The sequence below is a fragment of the Pristis pectinata genome, chromosome 21 (assembly GCF_009764475.1).
Source record: "Pristis pectinata isolate sPriPec2 chromosome 21, sPriPec2.1.pri, whole genome shotgun sequence".
Taxonomy (NCBI): domain Eukaryota; kingdom Metazoa; phylum Chordata; class Chondrichthyes; order Rhinopristiformes; family Pristidae; genus Pristis; species Pristis pectinata.
The window spans coordinates 14,397,323-14,416,343 of NC_067425.1; the positions used below are offsets into that span (position 1 = coordinate 14,397,323).

The following is a 19,021-nucleotide window of genomic DNA, read 5'->3' on the forward strand; positions in this document are numbered from 1 at the left end:
TGGTCTAGTTTCCTCCCACATTCCAAAGATGTGCATTGACCACTATAATTGCCCCTACCGCGTGGGAAATGGACCTCTGGGGAAAATTTTTAAAATGGAATTATTGTAGGATTAGTATAAATAGGTGGTTGATGGTCAGTGCAAATTTGATGAGCTAAGAGGCCTGTTTCAATTCTGTATCTCTCTATATCTATTTCAACTCTTTGAAATTAGCTGGTTTTGATTGTTCTGGTGCAGCAACAGGTCCCTGTAAATTCTGACAATTTAGCCCCAATGATAGTAATTAAACACATGCATTGCTGCTCAGTCAAATGGAGACATCATGTCCACTCCTTATTGGTTTTCTCTTAGAAAGGAACTATACATAAAGTTCTTAAAGTGGATAACAAAAACACAGCAACTCTTTTTAAAAAGCAATTGGATAATAGATGCTGTTATTTTCCATATTAGAGTTTCATTCAGAATCTCCTCATCTAATTAACTTAGTTCTTTTAATGACACAGAAGGAGGCCTTTTGGCCAATCAGGGCAATGCTGGCATCCGGCAAAACAATTCCATTAGTTCTACCACCCCCTCTCTGTACTCCTGCATTGTGCAAGTAGCTCTCACATCTATCAAGGGTAATAAAGAACATGCTGGGATCTTACCAAAAACAAAATCTCAATTAAATTTAAGCTTTTTTCTTGCCAGCTTCATGTCGTGGCTGTGATATGGATCCAGCACTCTTTGAGGTGCCCAGAGGCTACACTGTAGTTGGCAGCAATCGAGATTCCCTGAGAGAGGAGGATGACGACCTCTTGCAGTTTGCAATTCAGCAGAGTCTGCTTGAAGCGGGCACTGAATACGATCAGGTAGGGAAAGGTCTTCACTCTTGTTGGAACGACATGCCTGGAGCTGAGGCTTGGAATTACTTGCCAGTACTGATGGATAAGGTCTACATTGCAAGATCTGGAGGTTGGCAATGCATGATAAGAGCTGGTATTTGTACCTACATGGCAAGAACTGGGGATCAGAACTACATGCTAAGGATAGGGATTTGAACTCCATGCCTTAAAGAATGGAGTGCAATTATATGGCAACTACTAGATATAACAACAATATGGCAAGAGCCAGAATATGGAACAACATATTAAGGGACATGTTGGGACTACATTGCTAAGGGCTAGGGATTGGAACTTTCTTGCTAAAGACCAGGGGTTAGAATCACTTGTGAAGAAACGGCTGTTAGAAATAACTGAACAGGTGAGAATTTAAGATACTTTATAAACTGCTCTCACTGTAAGTAAAATTCCACAGCTGCCGGGTATCTTCCATTGTACTGGTAAGGAATGAAATCTTTTACTTTGTTGCATGAGTTTTTTTTTGTTATGGTGTACTAAGCCATCTATTCTGTTTTAAAAGGCTCTTTTGGTCTGAAATGCCATTATTATACATATGGTGTTTAATTCCCCCTGGTAATTATTTTGAAACTCGGGCATGGAAATCAGTAGTCTTAATTATGGTGTTGCCTTCGAATTTCAGTGGACTCTAATTGCCAAATTTAATTTAATTTTTATTTAGTTAATGCTTGTATGTATTCTAAATCAAACTGATACCAAATGAAATGGGGGTATCTTATACAGACAAGTTTGGTTGTATTCTTTTAGTCTTTTATGAGGTAGTGCAGTATTAACCAATGAACACCTTTCATCATTCAAGCCAATCAGCACAACTTTCTGTTCCTTTCTCCCTAATGTACTTACCAAGCTGTGTAATTATTGGTATCGGTTTATTATTGTCACTTGTACCGAGGTGCAGTGAAAAACTTGTCTTGCATACCGATCGTACAGATCAATTCGCTACACAGTGCAGATACATTGAGTTAGTGCAGAGTGCATTGAGGTAGTACAGGTAAAAAACAATAACAGAGTATAAAGTGTCACAGCTACAGGGAAGTGCATTGCAGGTAGACAATAAGGTGCAAGGTCACAACAAGGTAGATTATCTCAAATAGTTCAGATGCAAGCAAGTTCCGCATCCTCGATGGATGAGTAAGTCCCTCCAGAATTTCTTTCCAGCAACTGTCTTATGGCCAAAAGTTTTGGGTTCCACCATAAATGCAAAAGCCTTGTCTCCATCAACCCTGTTAAAACCCTTCAGCATTTTGAAGACCTCTGTCAAGTCAACCTCAGCCTTTTCACCCATTCCTGATGATTATAATCTCTCTGCTCTAGTGTAACGCTTGTAAATCATTTTTGCATATTCTTTCATTATAATTGTAATTTGATTTCACTAAGAGATGTTAATTGGTCTTAATAAGCTGCAGTCAAGTTATTTCTCTTGTAGGCTATTTTGCAAATTACAGAAATCTCATTGACTGAAGTAATGATGACGGCTTTGCATTCCCCAAGACCATTTCAGTTTGGAACAAAAGGGAGTGAGCCAGTTAACTCTTGATGTCAGTTTCATCCTCCTCCTACACAATTTCTCCCAGGCAAGGGTCCATTAGAAGTCATTCCCCTTACAATAGAGCTTGACAAGGAACAGGAGTAGGGGGTACACAAGCTGCCGGAAGAGGGAGGGGAGAAAAGAAGACTAACAACTATATCTACCCACAGTGTTCACAGAGCAATTCTTCAATGTGAACCTCACCACAAACAGAGTTTAAGGGTTCCTGCCTTTGAGAAAGGATGTCCTCACCGAGATCTGCTACCTTCTGCACTTCCTCTGTACAAGGTGCAGGTCAGAGTTAACTGATACTAGCTACTCACAATACTAAGCTTCCAGCTGGGGAATGTGGCCACTCAAGAATCTGGTTAGTGCTGGCTGCACAATACCTTTGTGTAAATTAGCTGACTATATAAAGTTGGTATGCTAGGGTCAATATCATATCATAGGCCCTGTGCATAATTCTTCAGCTAAGCACATTTGTAGGTTCTTATCAAAGTGTTTTTGTACATACAAGTGTACCTTCTGCAATTTAAAATCTGATCATACTATAGTATAAAACTCTGATAATCCCTATGTGGCTATTCAGAAATCCTGATGTTTCAGCATCTGGCTCACCAGATGATGTTTGCCACAGGTCCCACTCTCCCTTCCCATATACCTGGTTCTGTTTCCCAGACACCCTTTAAACTTACTGAGGCCTTATTTCCCGTTCTCCCATTAAAGTTACTGGCTTCACTGTGATATTTATCATTCTAGTGTGTAACATCTAAAAAAAAGTGAATAAACGTGCATTAGAGTGTTAATACGAATAAGATCCAATAGTCCAGATAATCCTCTAATCTAGCATCAGCAATGTCCCAATCATGCAGGGTTAACAAAGTTTTTCTGTACATAGTATGACCTTATCACATTCTTATACCAGACACTGAGGTTTAGTTGAGAGCCACTGTCATAATAAGGAAGTTCTGTTTATCGATCTATCTCTATCAAATTACCTTTGCTTACAGCGACCCGCAGACAATGCACATCCTCCTGACCTGGGATCAAAATGTCCTTGCACCTTTCATGACAATACTTTCCAATGAGAGACAGAGCTGGGCTGGTTCATGACACGGGACGACATGACAAATCCTGAGGCAAAGTTGATCTCAGGTTTCGCAACACAGAAATACTGAGCACAGATAATATTACTTCTGACATTCTGAATCTTGAACTTTGAGTTTTAATTGTGTTGCTTTCATTTGCCTAAATTCTTCAGTTTTCTCAGTCACAAGATTGATGTTAATGAGCAAATGATTCGGCACATCCTGGTTCATTCATCCTAGCATAGCCTAGGTCTGCATCACACAATCTAACTCTGTCTCCAAGAGGATTACCAGTTTTTTAACTCCACTTTGCTACTTAAATCCACCTAACTTGTTGATCTCCAAAAGTCTTCTGACTCCAGTTAATTTAATGGGTGGGTTGAATTATCTGTGCATTTACTTTGAATGAGCAGAGAAGGCATCAGATGTACAGTGTGGAGCAATGGTTAGAGGATAGCAAAGAAGAAAGAGTAAACAAAAGGACCCAAATAGCTTGCTTAAGATTAATTGAGACTTGCCTTGTTTTCAAGGACCAGATGGAACCTAAAATAATGATGTTTTTAATGTTTAATATGTTTCCAACTTTATTCATATATTTTTCATACTTTCTTTCCAGGTGACCATCTGGGAAGCATTGACCAATAGCAAGCCAGGGACACGGCCTATGACCTGTGAGGAGAGGAATGGAGAAAGGTACACAGGATTCAGAAACATTCATTAGTTCTGGGATATAGTACCTCAAGGCTTTAGATATAGACTTCAGGCATCTCATTCCCTACTGTTGTAGATCCATTTCTAGTGTAACATGTCCATTTGGGACCCATCAGGGAATGAAATCAATATAACAAATGTCTGAATGTGATTGTCTTGAAGCATTATTTGTTGGTTTAGCCACATGGAAAGGGTTCACCAAAACAATCAAAGAACTTCTGTTTAGTTGTATTGAATTAGCAGAGTCAGGGAAATATTATGCTGTGGGGTTGCAAAGATTTCATTGTAAAATGTCAGCCAAAGCTTTGTTGTTGTGTCAGCCTAAAACTCAACATTAATTTTGGAAAAACTGATGTGCAGTGATGTTTCTTGTATTTCACTTGCACTATGAATTAAGTTCTGAGTGCTGCTCAGTGTTTGGCCAGAACATGCAATAACGTGTTCGAAATGTTTTGAATGTCTGTTATGCTGCCTGAGTCACATCTTGCAGGCATGATGAGATGAAGAAAAAAGAAGTAAAGAACTAATGAGTGATTTTTATTTTTAAAGTTCAAAATAATCTCTTACCTATTGATATCTCCTTATCCAGGGAGTTGGGAGGGGGTGGGGAGATCACACTTTCAGGTACACTGTGTTGGGTAAACATTTATAGGTTAACTTTAGGTAAACTAGAATATATTTACCTGATTCCTCCTAATCACAGTATCATATTGATAGCACAAAAATCATTCAAAGCATGTCACAGAGAGCATATTGCCAGCTTTAATGCAAGAACACTGCAACACATTCATTGTCTTCTGCCAAAGAGATGTGGCAGCAAGACTATTGATAAATACACCGGGAGGCAAAGCTTAGATCTTCCTTTCCCTGTGCCAGGAACAGAAGTTCCAGACATTGAGTCTCTCATATGATGCCACAGACAACTTATACCAGGATACAAAGTCTGCAGGAGACTCCATATTACAACTGCTAAACTCAGGCATGCCATTAACACCCGGATCTTTGTGCTAAGATGGCCCCACAGCTGAAGGGCAATTTATCATAGCTCCTGCATAACATTTATCTTTGTTTTATTCTAATATAGTTCATACTTCCACAAAGTTATTAAGGTCCATGCAAGTAATAATTGGTCTCGGGAAGTAATGAAGACATTACTGACCCTTGATACATGTTGAAAAGATAATGGAGAGTTTTCTGACAGATTAATTTACTGGAAGGCCAGAGCTGTGCAGATAAAAACAGCAGTTATCTTTAATATAGTGATACCAGTGTTCCAAGAGCCCATAGAGATTTGTGCTGACGTTTTCCAGTCTGCTGCATCCAGTCAATTCTGGGAAAGCTGTCACAAAGGGAAGTTTTCCAAATTACTACATTAACATCTTCCTAACAATATTCGTACAAAGGCAAAGAGAACAAGGGCATCGGTTCCAACAGATTTTGGCAGGGATTTCCAGACATGTGTGGATGGCAATTAAGATCAAATTGATCCTGTGTTTGGTGACAATCTTCTAATTCAGAGACTGATTGTTAACCCTCTGAATTTTACTGAGTTGTCAAGAACTAAAGGAATTCAGGTTCATCTGAGAAATTGTTCAATTTCACTGAATCACACATGGCAAAGCCTACGGAGCATATTAATTCTAAACCATAGAAGGCACATATTAATTCTAAACCATATTGTAATCATGGAATAAATGTCACTAATAGTTATGGTGTAGGCATACATAATGCCTTAATAGTTATAAATACACTAGCATTTAAAAATTGTGATGGCTGCCCGTGGGAAATAGAGAGCTCAAACCACTAAGTTAGGCAAATCCACTCTTCCAATACCTACACTGGGTGTGCTTTTGGTTCCTTTGAATTCCGTAGAAAGCATTCTGAAGGTTGATTTATTTTCACTGGCTGAGAGTTCCATTTGTTGACATACTCTGATGCTGCCATGGTCTCTGTTGAGAGCTTTCAATTTGTGTGGGGTTGCCTTTGATTAGTTTGTATTGATTACAATTTAACAGATAGCGGAATCTTAAGACCAGAATTTCCCCTTCAGACAATGCCAAGCTTCACAGTAAGTGGACCTCTTATCAGGTCACTTGCACCACAGATTGAATCTGACATGAAACCTTCACTGCCTTGTGTTGTTGGGTTTATAACAGTAAACAGTGCCTGTATCTTGATGTATAAAGTTGCTCCAACATAGTGGATTGTTTGTCACTTCATGAGTGCAGAAAACCTGTGGCCAAGGCCCTCACTCCAATGAAGTAACTCAATTTCTTTCCTTTTCCCATTGACCTTTTATAATTAACCCTTTGAAGACTGAAGAACATAATATTTTTCCTTCTTACTTCGAAGATTCAGAGGCACATTTGTCAGATACCTGTCTTCTTTAATATGTCATTTTGTACAGTCTACCTCTGGAAGAATTGGTACATAAAACATTTCTAAATGGGATGGTACCCCCCTGTTGAAAATGGAAAATTCTTCAGCTATTTTTGAACATGGTACAGCAAAGCACCTGCAGCCCACAAAGGGTTAACAGATTTAACTTGCTAAGCTTATTATCCTGTATTCATGTTTCAACAATGCAGTCTATTGTTCTATGATTCATGACTGCAGGTCAAGTTTTAATATGAAGAAGTTATTATAGCCAACAGTGACATTTCAAAAAAAATCTCTGCCAATTATCACAAATCCAAGTTACTTAAACAGTAAAATCCACTAACATTAGTAATGTAATGAATTATTTATCCCACTATCACTAATTCAAGTTCTTTTCTTGAATAGTCCACGTTGAGGGAATTTCCAACAGATTTCTATGATTTTTTTTAACATCCAATGGATTTTCATGTATCACATGGAGATTAAGACATTAAGTTGTGACTCATTTGGAAAACAAGGCCCGGGATTAATATTTGTTGAAGTAGAAATAAGCAAATTCTGAATGGCTGAAATTATAAAAGAAGGTGTCTTACACTAGCTGACTGGAAGAGTAATATATTACACCCGGTACCTTGCTCATTTTCCAGTAAGTCAAATGGCCAGAATGGATGATGGCAGTTTCATATACTTTGTTACTCTCGGCTGCCTCAAGAACTCCCTTAAGAGCACCAGGTGTCCTGCTGTAATGAAATCAAATCTTTTAACAAAGGCCATTTTACTCTGTCAGTGAGTGTTTGGCTATATTAAAGCACATGTAATGACCAGGAATAGTCTTCCTTTCAGAATCGAGATGGACTTCCAGCAGGTTAACTGGTGAGCTGGGAATGTGCAGCAAAAGTTAAATCTGTCAGAACATATAGAATTACAGCTTTTCCTGAGATTTTGAATTACTTATAAAATGTGAGCAGCCAGCCACAGTTGGTGACACTATAAATTTCATTGCATCACAAATCACCTCCTAAATGTATTTTCAGGATGATAATGGTCTTTTAAAGGTAAAATTTTATCAGAATTACCCTGAATCAGGCTCTCCTCAAATAAATGAATAGCTTGGAAGCTGTGTTATATGCATTCAAATTATAAATGGATCAGACTCAAAGGTCTAATATGGCATGGTAACAGAGTGAAGGGAGCCTCCCAGGAGACAAGCTTCACAATCCATTTCACTCAATTAGATTCTGGTTGATTCTCTACCTCTGCTCCACTTTCCCATCCTATTCCCATTTCCCTCCATTCCAAGTGTTGACCTTGTCGCAAGCATGCATTATGTCACCTGAATTTCCTCCATCAGAAAATTTAACGCCTGGGTCTTTTTTGTTACCAGAAAGCAACTTACCAGTGTTAACGATGTGTTTGTACAACAACGTAATGTGTATAAACTCATATCAGTCCACAAAAAAACCATCCAGCTCCTTGTAAAATAGCAATTCTTTCCCTCCTCCCCAAAGTAACTGAGCACGATTTTAAAAAAAAACTCCCTGTTGCCTTGTTGAAGTTGGTTAAGACTGATTGAGTCCATGAAGTTTGCCTTTATTTTCTATAAATTTCTCTTAGCCTGTAAAATCTGCACATTGCTTTTAAATTATCTTTGATGGAGAAAATTGAGGTTATTCACACGAAGAGATAGATGAAAGAGTGAGTCATTTCCAGCAGGGCTACATACAAATAAGTAATATGTGATAAAGGTCTTAAATCAGATTATACAGATCAAAAGCCCACAAGATAGCATTACTAAAATTGATCTATTGGTATCCCATGTGTATGGAGCTCTGGACTGAATATCAATGAAGGACGTTATGAGGTGTAGTGGTACTGCGTACTCCCAGATCAAGATTATGTAATCGTGAGCAGAGCTAATTTATCACAAGATTTCTGCAAAGATTCAGAGCCAAAAGAAATCCAGTGGCCTTGTCTCCTGTGCTATTTCAGTCAGTGCATCATTTCATCTCAGACAGAGTGTGCCTACAGTAAAAGCAGAGCCCATGATTTATTTGACTGCTATCAATACTTAAATGCTGACGCTGCCTTTTGAAGACATGACGACTTTCGGCACTTCTGGTCGTTAGCTGCAATTCAGGCAGAATTTTAGCTGCTGTACTCAAAATGATGAATTACGAACATTGTGTAGTAAGTTTTTGATCATGTGTCTGCTTATCCCTGCAGATGGCTTGGGTAAAATGCATGATGGAGAGATGCAACTCTCTCATGCATTCCAGCATATGTAACAGGCATTGCAGCATTCAGTCAGCCTTGTACAGTTGCCCCCTGGTGAGCAATATTACTTGCTGCCGAATTTAGCTTGAACACAATCTGTGCTGGGGTTCTAACATATCAGCAAGGCCTGCATTTGAATTAAGCAGTTCATATTAAATAACCAGTCTTGAAGACAGAGCATGAAAACCACCTTATCAAACACTGCCAGGTATTTTCTGGTCTTTACGTTAAAGGATATTTGAATGTATGCTTCAACAAAATGGGAATTATCTCATTGTTTCCAACAAATGCAAGGATTGAGTTTCATTTTGACATAAATTGCAACAATTGAAAATCTAAAAACTACAAATGCTGGATAACTGACATAAGAACATATAATGATGTGAATGCACAGCAGATCAGGCAGCCTGTGTGGAGGTGGAAGCAGAATCAATGTTTCACGTTAATGCTGCTTCTCTCTCCACACGTGGCAGTGCAGCTAGTCAAGCTGTTGCCTCATGGCTCCAGAGATTCAGGTTCAATCCTGACCTCAGGTGGTATCTGTGTGGAGTTTGCATGTTCTTCCTGTGACCACATGGGTTTCCTCCCACATCCCAAAGACGTGTAGGTTGCTAGGTTAATTGGCAACTCAAAATCGCTCAGTGTGTAAGTGTGCGGTAGAATCTGGGGGAGTTGATGAGAATGTGGGGAGAATTAATCTCCTACATTAATGTAGGATTAGAATAAATAGATGGTTGGCATGGACTCAGTGGGCTAAAGGGCTTGTGTGCTTGCTGTTTGCCTCTATGTTTCAAGACTCGTTGAGTATCCCCAGCATTTTCTGCTGTGATTATAAATCACACTGATACAGCCTTGAAAGTCTGTGTCTGAGTGTACAGGAATACCAGTTTCATTCTCATGAGTTTACCTAGGAGCCCATACACTCAGTTCTACAAGATATGCAGATATCAGCTCATTCAGGAAATATAACTGTAACATATCCAAAATTGAATGAGGTTTGAACTTCCCATGCTTTGTGCGTAACCTTTGAAAGAGACCTCGACTGGAATTGCTCCATTTGGAGCTGGCATTGACTCACTGGGCTGAATGGCCTTGATCTGTGCCATAATGATTCTATGATTCTACCTGTTTGACACATCTGTACATTTACATCAATGTTTGCGTTATATTTCTTTTGCCAAATTATCATTCTTGCAATATCATTGTGAGGATATCTATCTATGTGATGGTAAACGTGTTTGTTTTTCAGAAGATTAAAAAAAAGTCCTTCAGTGCTCAGAGGGTTAAAGGTAAGAATGGAGATGGGGCCTCTGGATTTTTTTTAGCTCTGAACCGATTCCCTTGCTCTCATCCACTGGCGCTGAAACCTGAGTCGATACAGTATCATGACTTCTTTGGCAGTATGGTCTTTACAGGTCATTGGCACCCAATAAAAATGAAGGGTGGCAAATGGAATCACCTATACCTGTACTAAGCATAATGCCAGACCCAAATGATATTATAAGTATCATTTGCAATTTCAGCTCTGTAGTTCCAACTTCCCTTGCTCTGTAGGTGCTTCGTTCTGTTGAGGTGGCTTTAAACTTGTTGGGTTGGGTCAAGGTGGCTTTGAACCTTTATTCTGGTAGTACCTTTTTAAACCCTCAATGTCTTCTTGCTAAGGTAGCATTAACAGAACCGCGTATATACTTGTGCTTTAATTTTAGTGATTGACTAAATTGTACCTTGAAACAACAGTACGTTATGTGACTCTGGCTATTTAATTAGTAAGCCTGGTGACTGGCGTAGTAGCAAGCTACAATTTGGCTACTTAACAAAGATTAGTTTTGATAATCGTTAAAGGTTTTGGTAGTTTCAACCCAAATCCTAATAGATTGTTCAAATTAAAAAAAAACAATTACTGGAAAATGTAAGATTGACATTTTTTAGTATTTTGACATGGAGTTACCACATATAGCACTGGACAGACTATTTCGGCCCATGACGTTGTGCCGATCTTGATGCCAATTTATACTAAATGTCCTCTTCTTGGTTATCATCCATATCCCTCCATTCTCTTCATAGTCATGTGTCTATCTAAAAGCCTCTTAAATTCCACCAAACTGCCTGCTTCCACTGATACCCTTGGTAACCCATTCCAGGCACCTACCACCCTGCATAAAAAATCTGCCCTTCCTGTCGCTTTTAAACATCCCCCCCAACCTTAAAAGCATGTCCTCTGGTGTTTGACATTTCTACCCTCGGGAAAAGATTCTGACTGTCTACCATATTTATGCTTCTCATAATTTTAAAAATCTCTATCAGGTCTCCCCTCAGCCTCCGATGCTCGAGGGAAAACAATCCAAGTTTATCCAACCTTTCCTTACAGCTCATATCCTCTAATCCAGGCAGCATTCTGGTAATCCTCTTCTGCACCCTTTCCACAGTCTCCACATCCTTACAATAATGGGGTAACAAGAATTCCACACAATAGTCCAGTCTGACTAAAGTTTTACATAGCTGCAGAATGACTTCCTTACTCTTATACTCAGCACCCCTACCAATGAAGGCAAGCATGCCATATGCCTTCTTTACCACCTTATCCACTTGCGTAGCCACTTTCAGCGAACTTTCAGGAGTTCTTTGGGAAATGTAGACAGTCACGGTACCGAGATTTAGAGGTACTGAGCTTTGTAGGTCACTGTAAGACTGGGACTATTTGATCCAATCTCAATGATAATTGGGAAATGAATCCATTCCTTAGTGTCTGATATCAAGGAGGATAAAAACTGAATGTGCTTTCATACTTTCCCCTGTATTCCAGCCAAATGCACCTAACATTATATGAGAAACTAAACAGACTAAACACTCCTTAGTCATAATCTTTCTTTCAACACCAGGTTTGTATGTTGATAAACATTCTGCTTTAGGTATTAACTTTCTGGACATCCAACTTTCAGTGGCTTGCAACACTTTTAAACTGCTTTACTCCTCATGTTACAAACTGTTTAGTTTTTAGACATCTGCAAAATACTTGATTTGTACTTTAACATTTCTGGGAGGTTTGAAGAAAGATCACAAATTGGTTTTCAATTATCTGCCCTACAAGAAAATTATGCCCTTTGATGTTCCTAGTGCAGCTAATAAAGCCCATGGGAAGTTCTCATTACAACTGCTTCCTGGATTATAGATTTCAACTGTAATTGTGAGTGCAGATGAGAGTTAACTGTTTAATCCTGTTTAATCTTCGTTCCAAGTATAGTGCTATTCTTGAAGTACTAAGAGACAAAAACGCACAAGAAGAAATATTTATTATCAGATTTTCTTACTGAATTACAATTGTGTGTGGTGGCACTCCACAAAGGGTTAACAGATCCAATTTTCTAAGTGAGAAAACTTTCTTTAACATGTAATGGTCTACCTTTATCCTCATGCACAGTAGGATGTTCCAGAAGAAAGCTCACATGCAATTATATTTCTAATTCTCTGTATGTTGATTTTTCAGAACCCCACAACACAACAACATTCTCAGTCAGCCCAGCCCCCAACACATACCCAACAATCAACTCTACCCCAACTATGATGAGCAGTTGCGACTCGCCATGGAACTCTCTACGAAGGAGCAAGAGGAAGTCGAGAAACGAAAACAGCGGGAGGAGGAAGAATTGGAACGCATTATTCAACTTTCACTCACTGAGAAATAGTATCACCGCTATTCCTTAATCCTTCTTTCACAAGAGTTTTTTTTAAATATTAAAACAAGTCAAAAGTTAAAAGACAGTATGTAAGGTCACCAGTCCATGCATTACCATTGGGAACAAAAGAATGCCAAGAGAAAATCAAAGTTGAAGGCTGATTTACAGCATTGAAAATGCAACTTTAAGATATGCCTGAACACCCCACACTTTATTCTACTGTCTTTCACATAACTCTTGTATACGATTCAAGAATAATAATGATACAACAGTTTTGTTGTCACAACATTGATTGGCAGATGGTTACGGCTAAATTTTCTTTCATTGGAAAATGATAAGTAGATCCTTGTCCATGTAAATTTAAATACTTACAGGGAATTGGTATATTGTTCGGAAATTGTTCCAAACAATATTCCGAAATTGTTCTTGCACCTATATGGTGTAGATTTTCATGGTGTTCATTAAGAAAGCTTAAAGCCCATGCCCTCCTGACTAACTTGGCAGCTAGCAATGATCACTAGCAAAACAATAGGTTGTCTAAGTCCAACTTGCAGCAAATACAGAATATTATAGCACAATTTCTTCTAAGGACACTTGAAAATGGGAAGTGAAATGTCACAGCAGTACAGTAGAAGATGGTACATAGTATTTGTCATTATCAGTGTAGAATCACTGCACTGTGCACCTTGCTGAGAATCCAACAGCTTTAATCAATTGTTGATTTCAAAATGGACCAAACTGTAACTGCCGTAGAACGTAGACCAGAGTGGCACAAAACCAAAATTAGATTTAAGTTGGGTTGAAATGGAAAGTGCAGTTTAATATCACAATATGTTGGCCATCCCTTGATTCTGTGAACAATGGATTACACTTCCATTGATGCCAAGCCTTCCTTAATCTTCTCTTTCCTTGAAAAGGTAATGCAATGAGAGTAATTTACTAAGTCTCTGGAGAGTTTAGTGAAAGTGAGTACTAAAAGATGAAGGTGAGTACTAAAACATCCTAGCTCCAAAAACTCTGAGTACCAATTCTTAGAATAATTTGAATTTGTTTCCTATAATTCCAGTCTGGAATTTTAGATTCTAAATCAGGGGTCAAAATTTTCCTGAAATGTTATTTTTAGTTCTATTTCACTCATCAGACAGATTAGTCTTATTATTTACCTTGACAGTTGACAATGGCTTTCCTAGTTTTTGGATCATGTATTCCTTAGGGATTTAATGGAGACAACATTAGAATTAGTTAATGTATTGCAGAAATACACACTATCTGGATTTGCACAAAATGTTAGCTTTTTTTTGTTGATCATCTGATCTAATGCAATTATCATTGATTTCCATTCCCAAAGCAAAACATAGCAGTAGAGCATGCAACCGTTTTATAGTGTAAGGTTAATCTACAGTTCACGACACAATACACTTTGTTGAAAATCCAACAGCTTTAAGCAGCTGTTGGTTTTGAAGTGGACTAAATCTTAATGATAGGACTTTGAACTTGCTGTTTGGTGTTAAAACGAAGACCAGTGGAGCACAATAAAGAACTAGATTTCAGTCAGGTCAGAGTGGAAAGCACAGTCTAATGTTCCATTATGATGGCTATGCCTTGATTACGTGAACAATGATTTACACTTCCATTGTTGCCAGGTCTTGCTTCACTTCCCTTCTTTGAATAGTTAATGCAGTGGGAGTAATTTACTTAGTTGCAGTGGAGGGCTTTGTGAAAGATGTTGGCAGTTCTTGGTGGAGTGACCATTTGACTTAACACAGTTGAAAATGTATCTGAAAATTGTGGTTTTGATGATTAATCACCTTATATGCTGAGGTTCAGGATTGGGGTAATAGCTGTACAGCCAGGGAATACAAGGAAAGATACATAGGAAAAGAAAGCAAGAGAGGGCAGAAATGTACTTTGTCTTCTTGTGAATCATTCCATGTAATGTCTTTGAATATTAGTGTGATCAATAGAATTACATTTATAGGACTGGAACACATTTCACATCTTATATTGATGAAAAATTCATTGAATCATAAACTGTAGGGATACTTATGGCTTGTATTGTCACTACACAATTATTTTCAGAAGTACATTTATTACAGTGTTATTAATCAGAATAAGAAGTCTATCTATGGTTTCAATGAGGGATGTGTTACATTTCAGCAATTGGTATTAGGTGTCATAAAACTTTAAGTCCATTAGATGACGATAAAAATTCTCTGTGGAAAAAAATAGATTAGTGATGATATGACTGCAAGATTCAGAGTTTAACCAAATAGTGGTCCATTCATGGTGATATTGAGTGATTGTTGTCACCCAAGAATAAACAGTTAATCATTTATCAGAAAGTTTCACTGATTTAATCCCATCTTCCGAAGATTTCATTAGTTTTATCGAGGCCCCTGCATGTGTCGTCCATCAGCATCCCTGTAACATCTGCAGTGAAAGAAAATGACCCAGTTGAAAGAACTGCTTAATAGAAGAGATTATAATGCTGCTAGGGATAGAAAGGTTTCTTTAGCCATTGAAGTCAATGGAAGTGAATATCATAAGGGGAATGCAGCAGGCAGCTGATACTATGGCAACCACTAAGCACCAGTGAATGAAGTTGAATATATAGCAAGTGAACATATATCCCATGAAAAGCAGGGATGGAGTGTGCATGGAAACAGCAGGTGGGGGCAGGGGAATGAAAAATGTCCATGTTAGTAGTAACGATGGAAGAAATATCCTTGCTTGTTATCCTTAAGCAGGAACTAGAACGCCCACCCATTGCATTCTCCCATTGTGTTCAGTTCCACTGAAGTGAAGGGATTGTAATGCATCCCATCCCCATTAACAGTACTTAGAGATGAATTTCTACCCTAATATTTTTACACTTGAGACGAACCCTTGAAACACATGATATGAAGGAGTTTGAAAGGAATTTAGAGATGTATAGAGAAGGGACGAGGGAGAAATTATTCAGTCAGTGTGGTGATATATTGAAAAGGAACAAACTGGTTGGAACTAATGACATTTTTCTCATTCCTAAACATTGTGGGATTTTCAATTTTGCAGTAATTATGGGCTTAATCATTTCAGATGGTTCATTATTTCATTCATAAAATTAGATCAATTTTAACGATAAAATTTCACCTTAAAATAAAAGACAGTAGAATAAAGGTAAATCCTAAATAAGTGGTTATAGATGTTTTTGAGTTGTGTTGATTACATGATGCGTACTTCCATATTTTATAAAGGGATTGTTCCCAAATTAGTACATGATCCCTGTGTTTCACACAGACCTTTGGGACCAGCACCAGGAGCACAGTAAATTGGTCTATCGATCTTCTCGGGATAAGATCAGTGAATTGTGGGACCATTAGTTTTCCCTGATTCAATTTCTTAGTCAATGTCTATTAAAAAAAATTACTGTAAGGTTTAAATTCCACTAAGTACGGTACCTGCATGATAATACCTCGGCAGAGGGCCCAAAAAAATACTCTGAAATTTCTACTCACTTCATGCTGCCCCTGAGTGCTCTTTTAAATGTGCTTCAGGCTGATGTTTTCTGTCACTTTCTGCCATTCCCCAAGTGACATTTTTCATTTCATCTCTGCCAAAGTGAAACATGAGGTGTGATTGATAGCTACACTTTAAAAAAACACGGATGGATGATTTTCAGTAGAGTTTCAAACATTTGACTTTCACATACTGAAAGGGAATGCAAAGTTCAAAACAGTTTGTGCTATTTTACTTTTGTGCTGCTATTATGTCAGGTATGTAAATGGAGTATTTTGGTCTACATTGAGTTGTACGAGGGCCCTCTGATGTGGCATTAAGCTTTCTAAGTAGATTTATAAATCTTTCGAACTCCATCATTTTTCGTGTGCCATACCTGCAGGTCCCAATGAATACTGCATTTGGGGTTAATGGTCTCATTATGGGGATCAGGAAGAATTGTTCTGGTTGCAGGCATCGTAAATGAATGAATAATGTTTTTACATTATTGACCAGAACGATTATATTTTCCTTTCCCATCCCACCCTACGGGAACAGATGGGTAACAACTGCTCACCTTGCAGCATAGTGTACCCCAGCAACAATCCTTCATTTATACAGTTGGAGGCTTAAAGGTACATGGTGTTCATGAGAGACTTCACCATAATTTTTTCATATAAGTCATTGTTCTTTTGAATTTAAGAAAAGTAAACAAACTCAAGCCCGAACAAAGGAACAACTTTTTACACAAATTTTTTTGAAATCAAGGAAGAACATTGCTAAAGAGAAGTGTTCCAAGTAACAATGCTCCCAATGGAATATTCAGTCTGACTCAACACAAGCGTGAATTCTACTATTGAGGGAACTCTGCATGTAGCTTCTAGATGAAAATGGATGGCAGCTTGGATTGCAAGACTTGTATAGAATCTTTTCATTGCAACCCAGATTTATTAAGGATTTAAAACTGCAACAAACATTAGTCAAACTAAAACAATCTAACTCAATGAAGCCATGTACAATCCCCAAGTTTTCTTTTGATACCGGAATAGGTTATATGAATGGAACACTTGATGCCTATCACGTGTTTGTGTTCAAATCTTGAACAATTCAGCCTATGCTGGTCTGTTGTTCTTGCACATTGTGTTTTTTTTTCTGCAACATGTATGATAGAGCCAGTTTTGAGAATAGTGTACTTTGGGATTTGCCAATCAAACAGTAAAGAACTTCTGATTATCTCACTGAATATTCTGGAATACAATCTATAAAAATAAAACCATGCTAGAAAATTAATACAAAGTGGAAAAAGATTCTAAGTGGTAGCCTAGTTAGTTACAACATAATTATTTGAAAATGCAAAGCAGAATTGTTAAAGAACAGATGAAACATTTTCAACTGCCAGGACCAGCAGTATTTAATTCCAAATGTGGTAGTTTGATGAGATGATAGGTCAAAGCCACAGTGTGGGGAATTGAAAGTTTACGTCACACATTTTCTTTCCAGAGTCTGCAGGTCATCCGGCTTGAGCACATCAAAGGCAGGAGAATGAAAGATATTTCCCATCTCCAACATTCTTTGTCATGGGTTATAATGGTGAGCCCACTTCAAATCTAAGAATTCCCTTTGATGTACACCTCCTCCACCAATCAACTCTTTGGGCTGACCTCACTGACCAATGCCAGGGATCTGACAAAACCGACAAAGTCCAGTGGCAGACCTCAGTCTTGATGAGATTCCCCAGCAATAGTGCAGGGAAACCATCTCACACCAAGATAGACCTGGCATAGGATCCAAAATCCCACCGATTTCAATGGTAACTGTAAGGCTACGGGTTAGGAGTTAATTTTTTTTTACACACTATTCTGCTTAAATTTAATGTTTTAAAATATTTGTCTTTTAAGTGATTTTAGTTAACTTTATTTTTTTAATTATTCAAAAGTAATTTTAATTTTTTAAAAAATATTTATTCAACTTTAGTTTTAAATGTCTTTTAATTTCAAAAGCATTTGAAAACTATTTAAAAAATTCACTCAGTGTTTACAACCAGCAAACAGCTGTCAACAGCTTTCAGAAATGCTTGGGGACAGAGCCTCCCGAGTGTGTTTCTGGAAGTCGTCATTCTATAGACCACACTACTGCTGTTCAGAATGCATCAGACTAAAGATACTGTACACATTCTTGGTCAATATTTTAGATCTGATGAAGCGTCATTGACCTGAAATGTTTGTTCTGTTTCTTTCCCCACTGATGTTGTCTGACCTGCTGAGTGTTTCTGGCTTTTTGTTTCAGATTTCTAAAAATCTGCAGTTGTTTTGCTTCAATTACATTTTTCTAGATTATCTGCTAAACAAAAACCCATAGTGCTCAGGCCAAGTCCCAAGTGGGAATCTGGTTAAAATGCCCACCCAATATAGCTGGTAGGGCAATTAATCTGGCCAAGGTTATTAACTGGTGATCTAATTTTCTTCCTTATTTCCTCCAGTTTTGTATCTTCAACCAGGAGGAAGTGCTTCTAAAGAACTCATAAAGAACTCTTAACAGATTGCCACATTCTTTCAAATCCAACTGTGGGTGTGTGTGTGAAGATCAGTTCACAACAGTTAGAGGAATTCTAAACAGAAAGGTTTAGCTATAGCATAAAACTTAGAGCAAGATAAAGATTACCTGAGCCACACAATTATCAATCATCTAGAATGGTTGAATTGTAGAATGCTAAGTAATGTTGGTAATACACCAATGTCTGAAACCAAGGTTTTCCTACAATTTTAGAAGCATGACTTCATTTTATACATTGTACTTCCAAGTACTTTTTAACCTTTAAATGATACTTTCAGGAAGTAACAAGGAGTTACTTAATTCTTTCACTGGAAATCCTTTTATAGCACAAGTATAGGGGTATGGAGCCAACTGTGCCTCTATCCCAGTGTGAGCCACCTGCCGTCACATTCAGGGAAGGGCAGTTGGAATTAATACCTCCTGTTCTTCATAGCTTTA

At 38.0% G+C, this 19,021-nt stretch overlaps 1 protein-coding gene across 3 annotated transcripts in view; it reads left to right on the forward strand.

The window, feature by feature from the left end:
• Positions 1-16,651, forward strand: part of ankrd13b (ankyrin repeat domain 13B) — a 302,851-nt gene extending 286,200 nt beyond the window's left edge. For 2 of the 3 annotated variants that reach the window (XM_052035428.1, XM_052035431.1), the window contains 3 exons: positions 691-851; positions 4,132-4,208; positions 12,364-16,651. In XM_052035428.1, the coding sequence (XP_051891388.1) occupies positions 691-851; positions 4,132-4,208; positions 12,364-12,562 (437 nt within the window). In that variant the 3' untranslated portion in view covers positions 12,563-16,651. Of the gene's footprint in view, positions 1-690; positions 852-4,131; positions 4,209-10,128; positions 10,169-12,363 lie in introns of all 3 variants that reach the window. The other variant, XM_052035430.1, reaches the window with a different exon arrangement.
• The last annotated feature ends 2,370 nt before the right edge of the window (positions 16,652-19,021 follow it).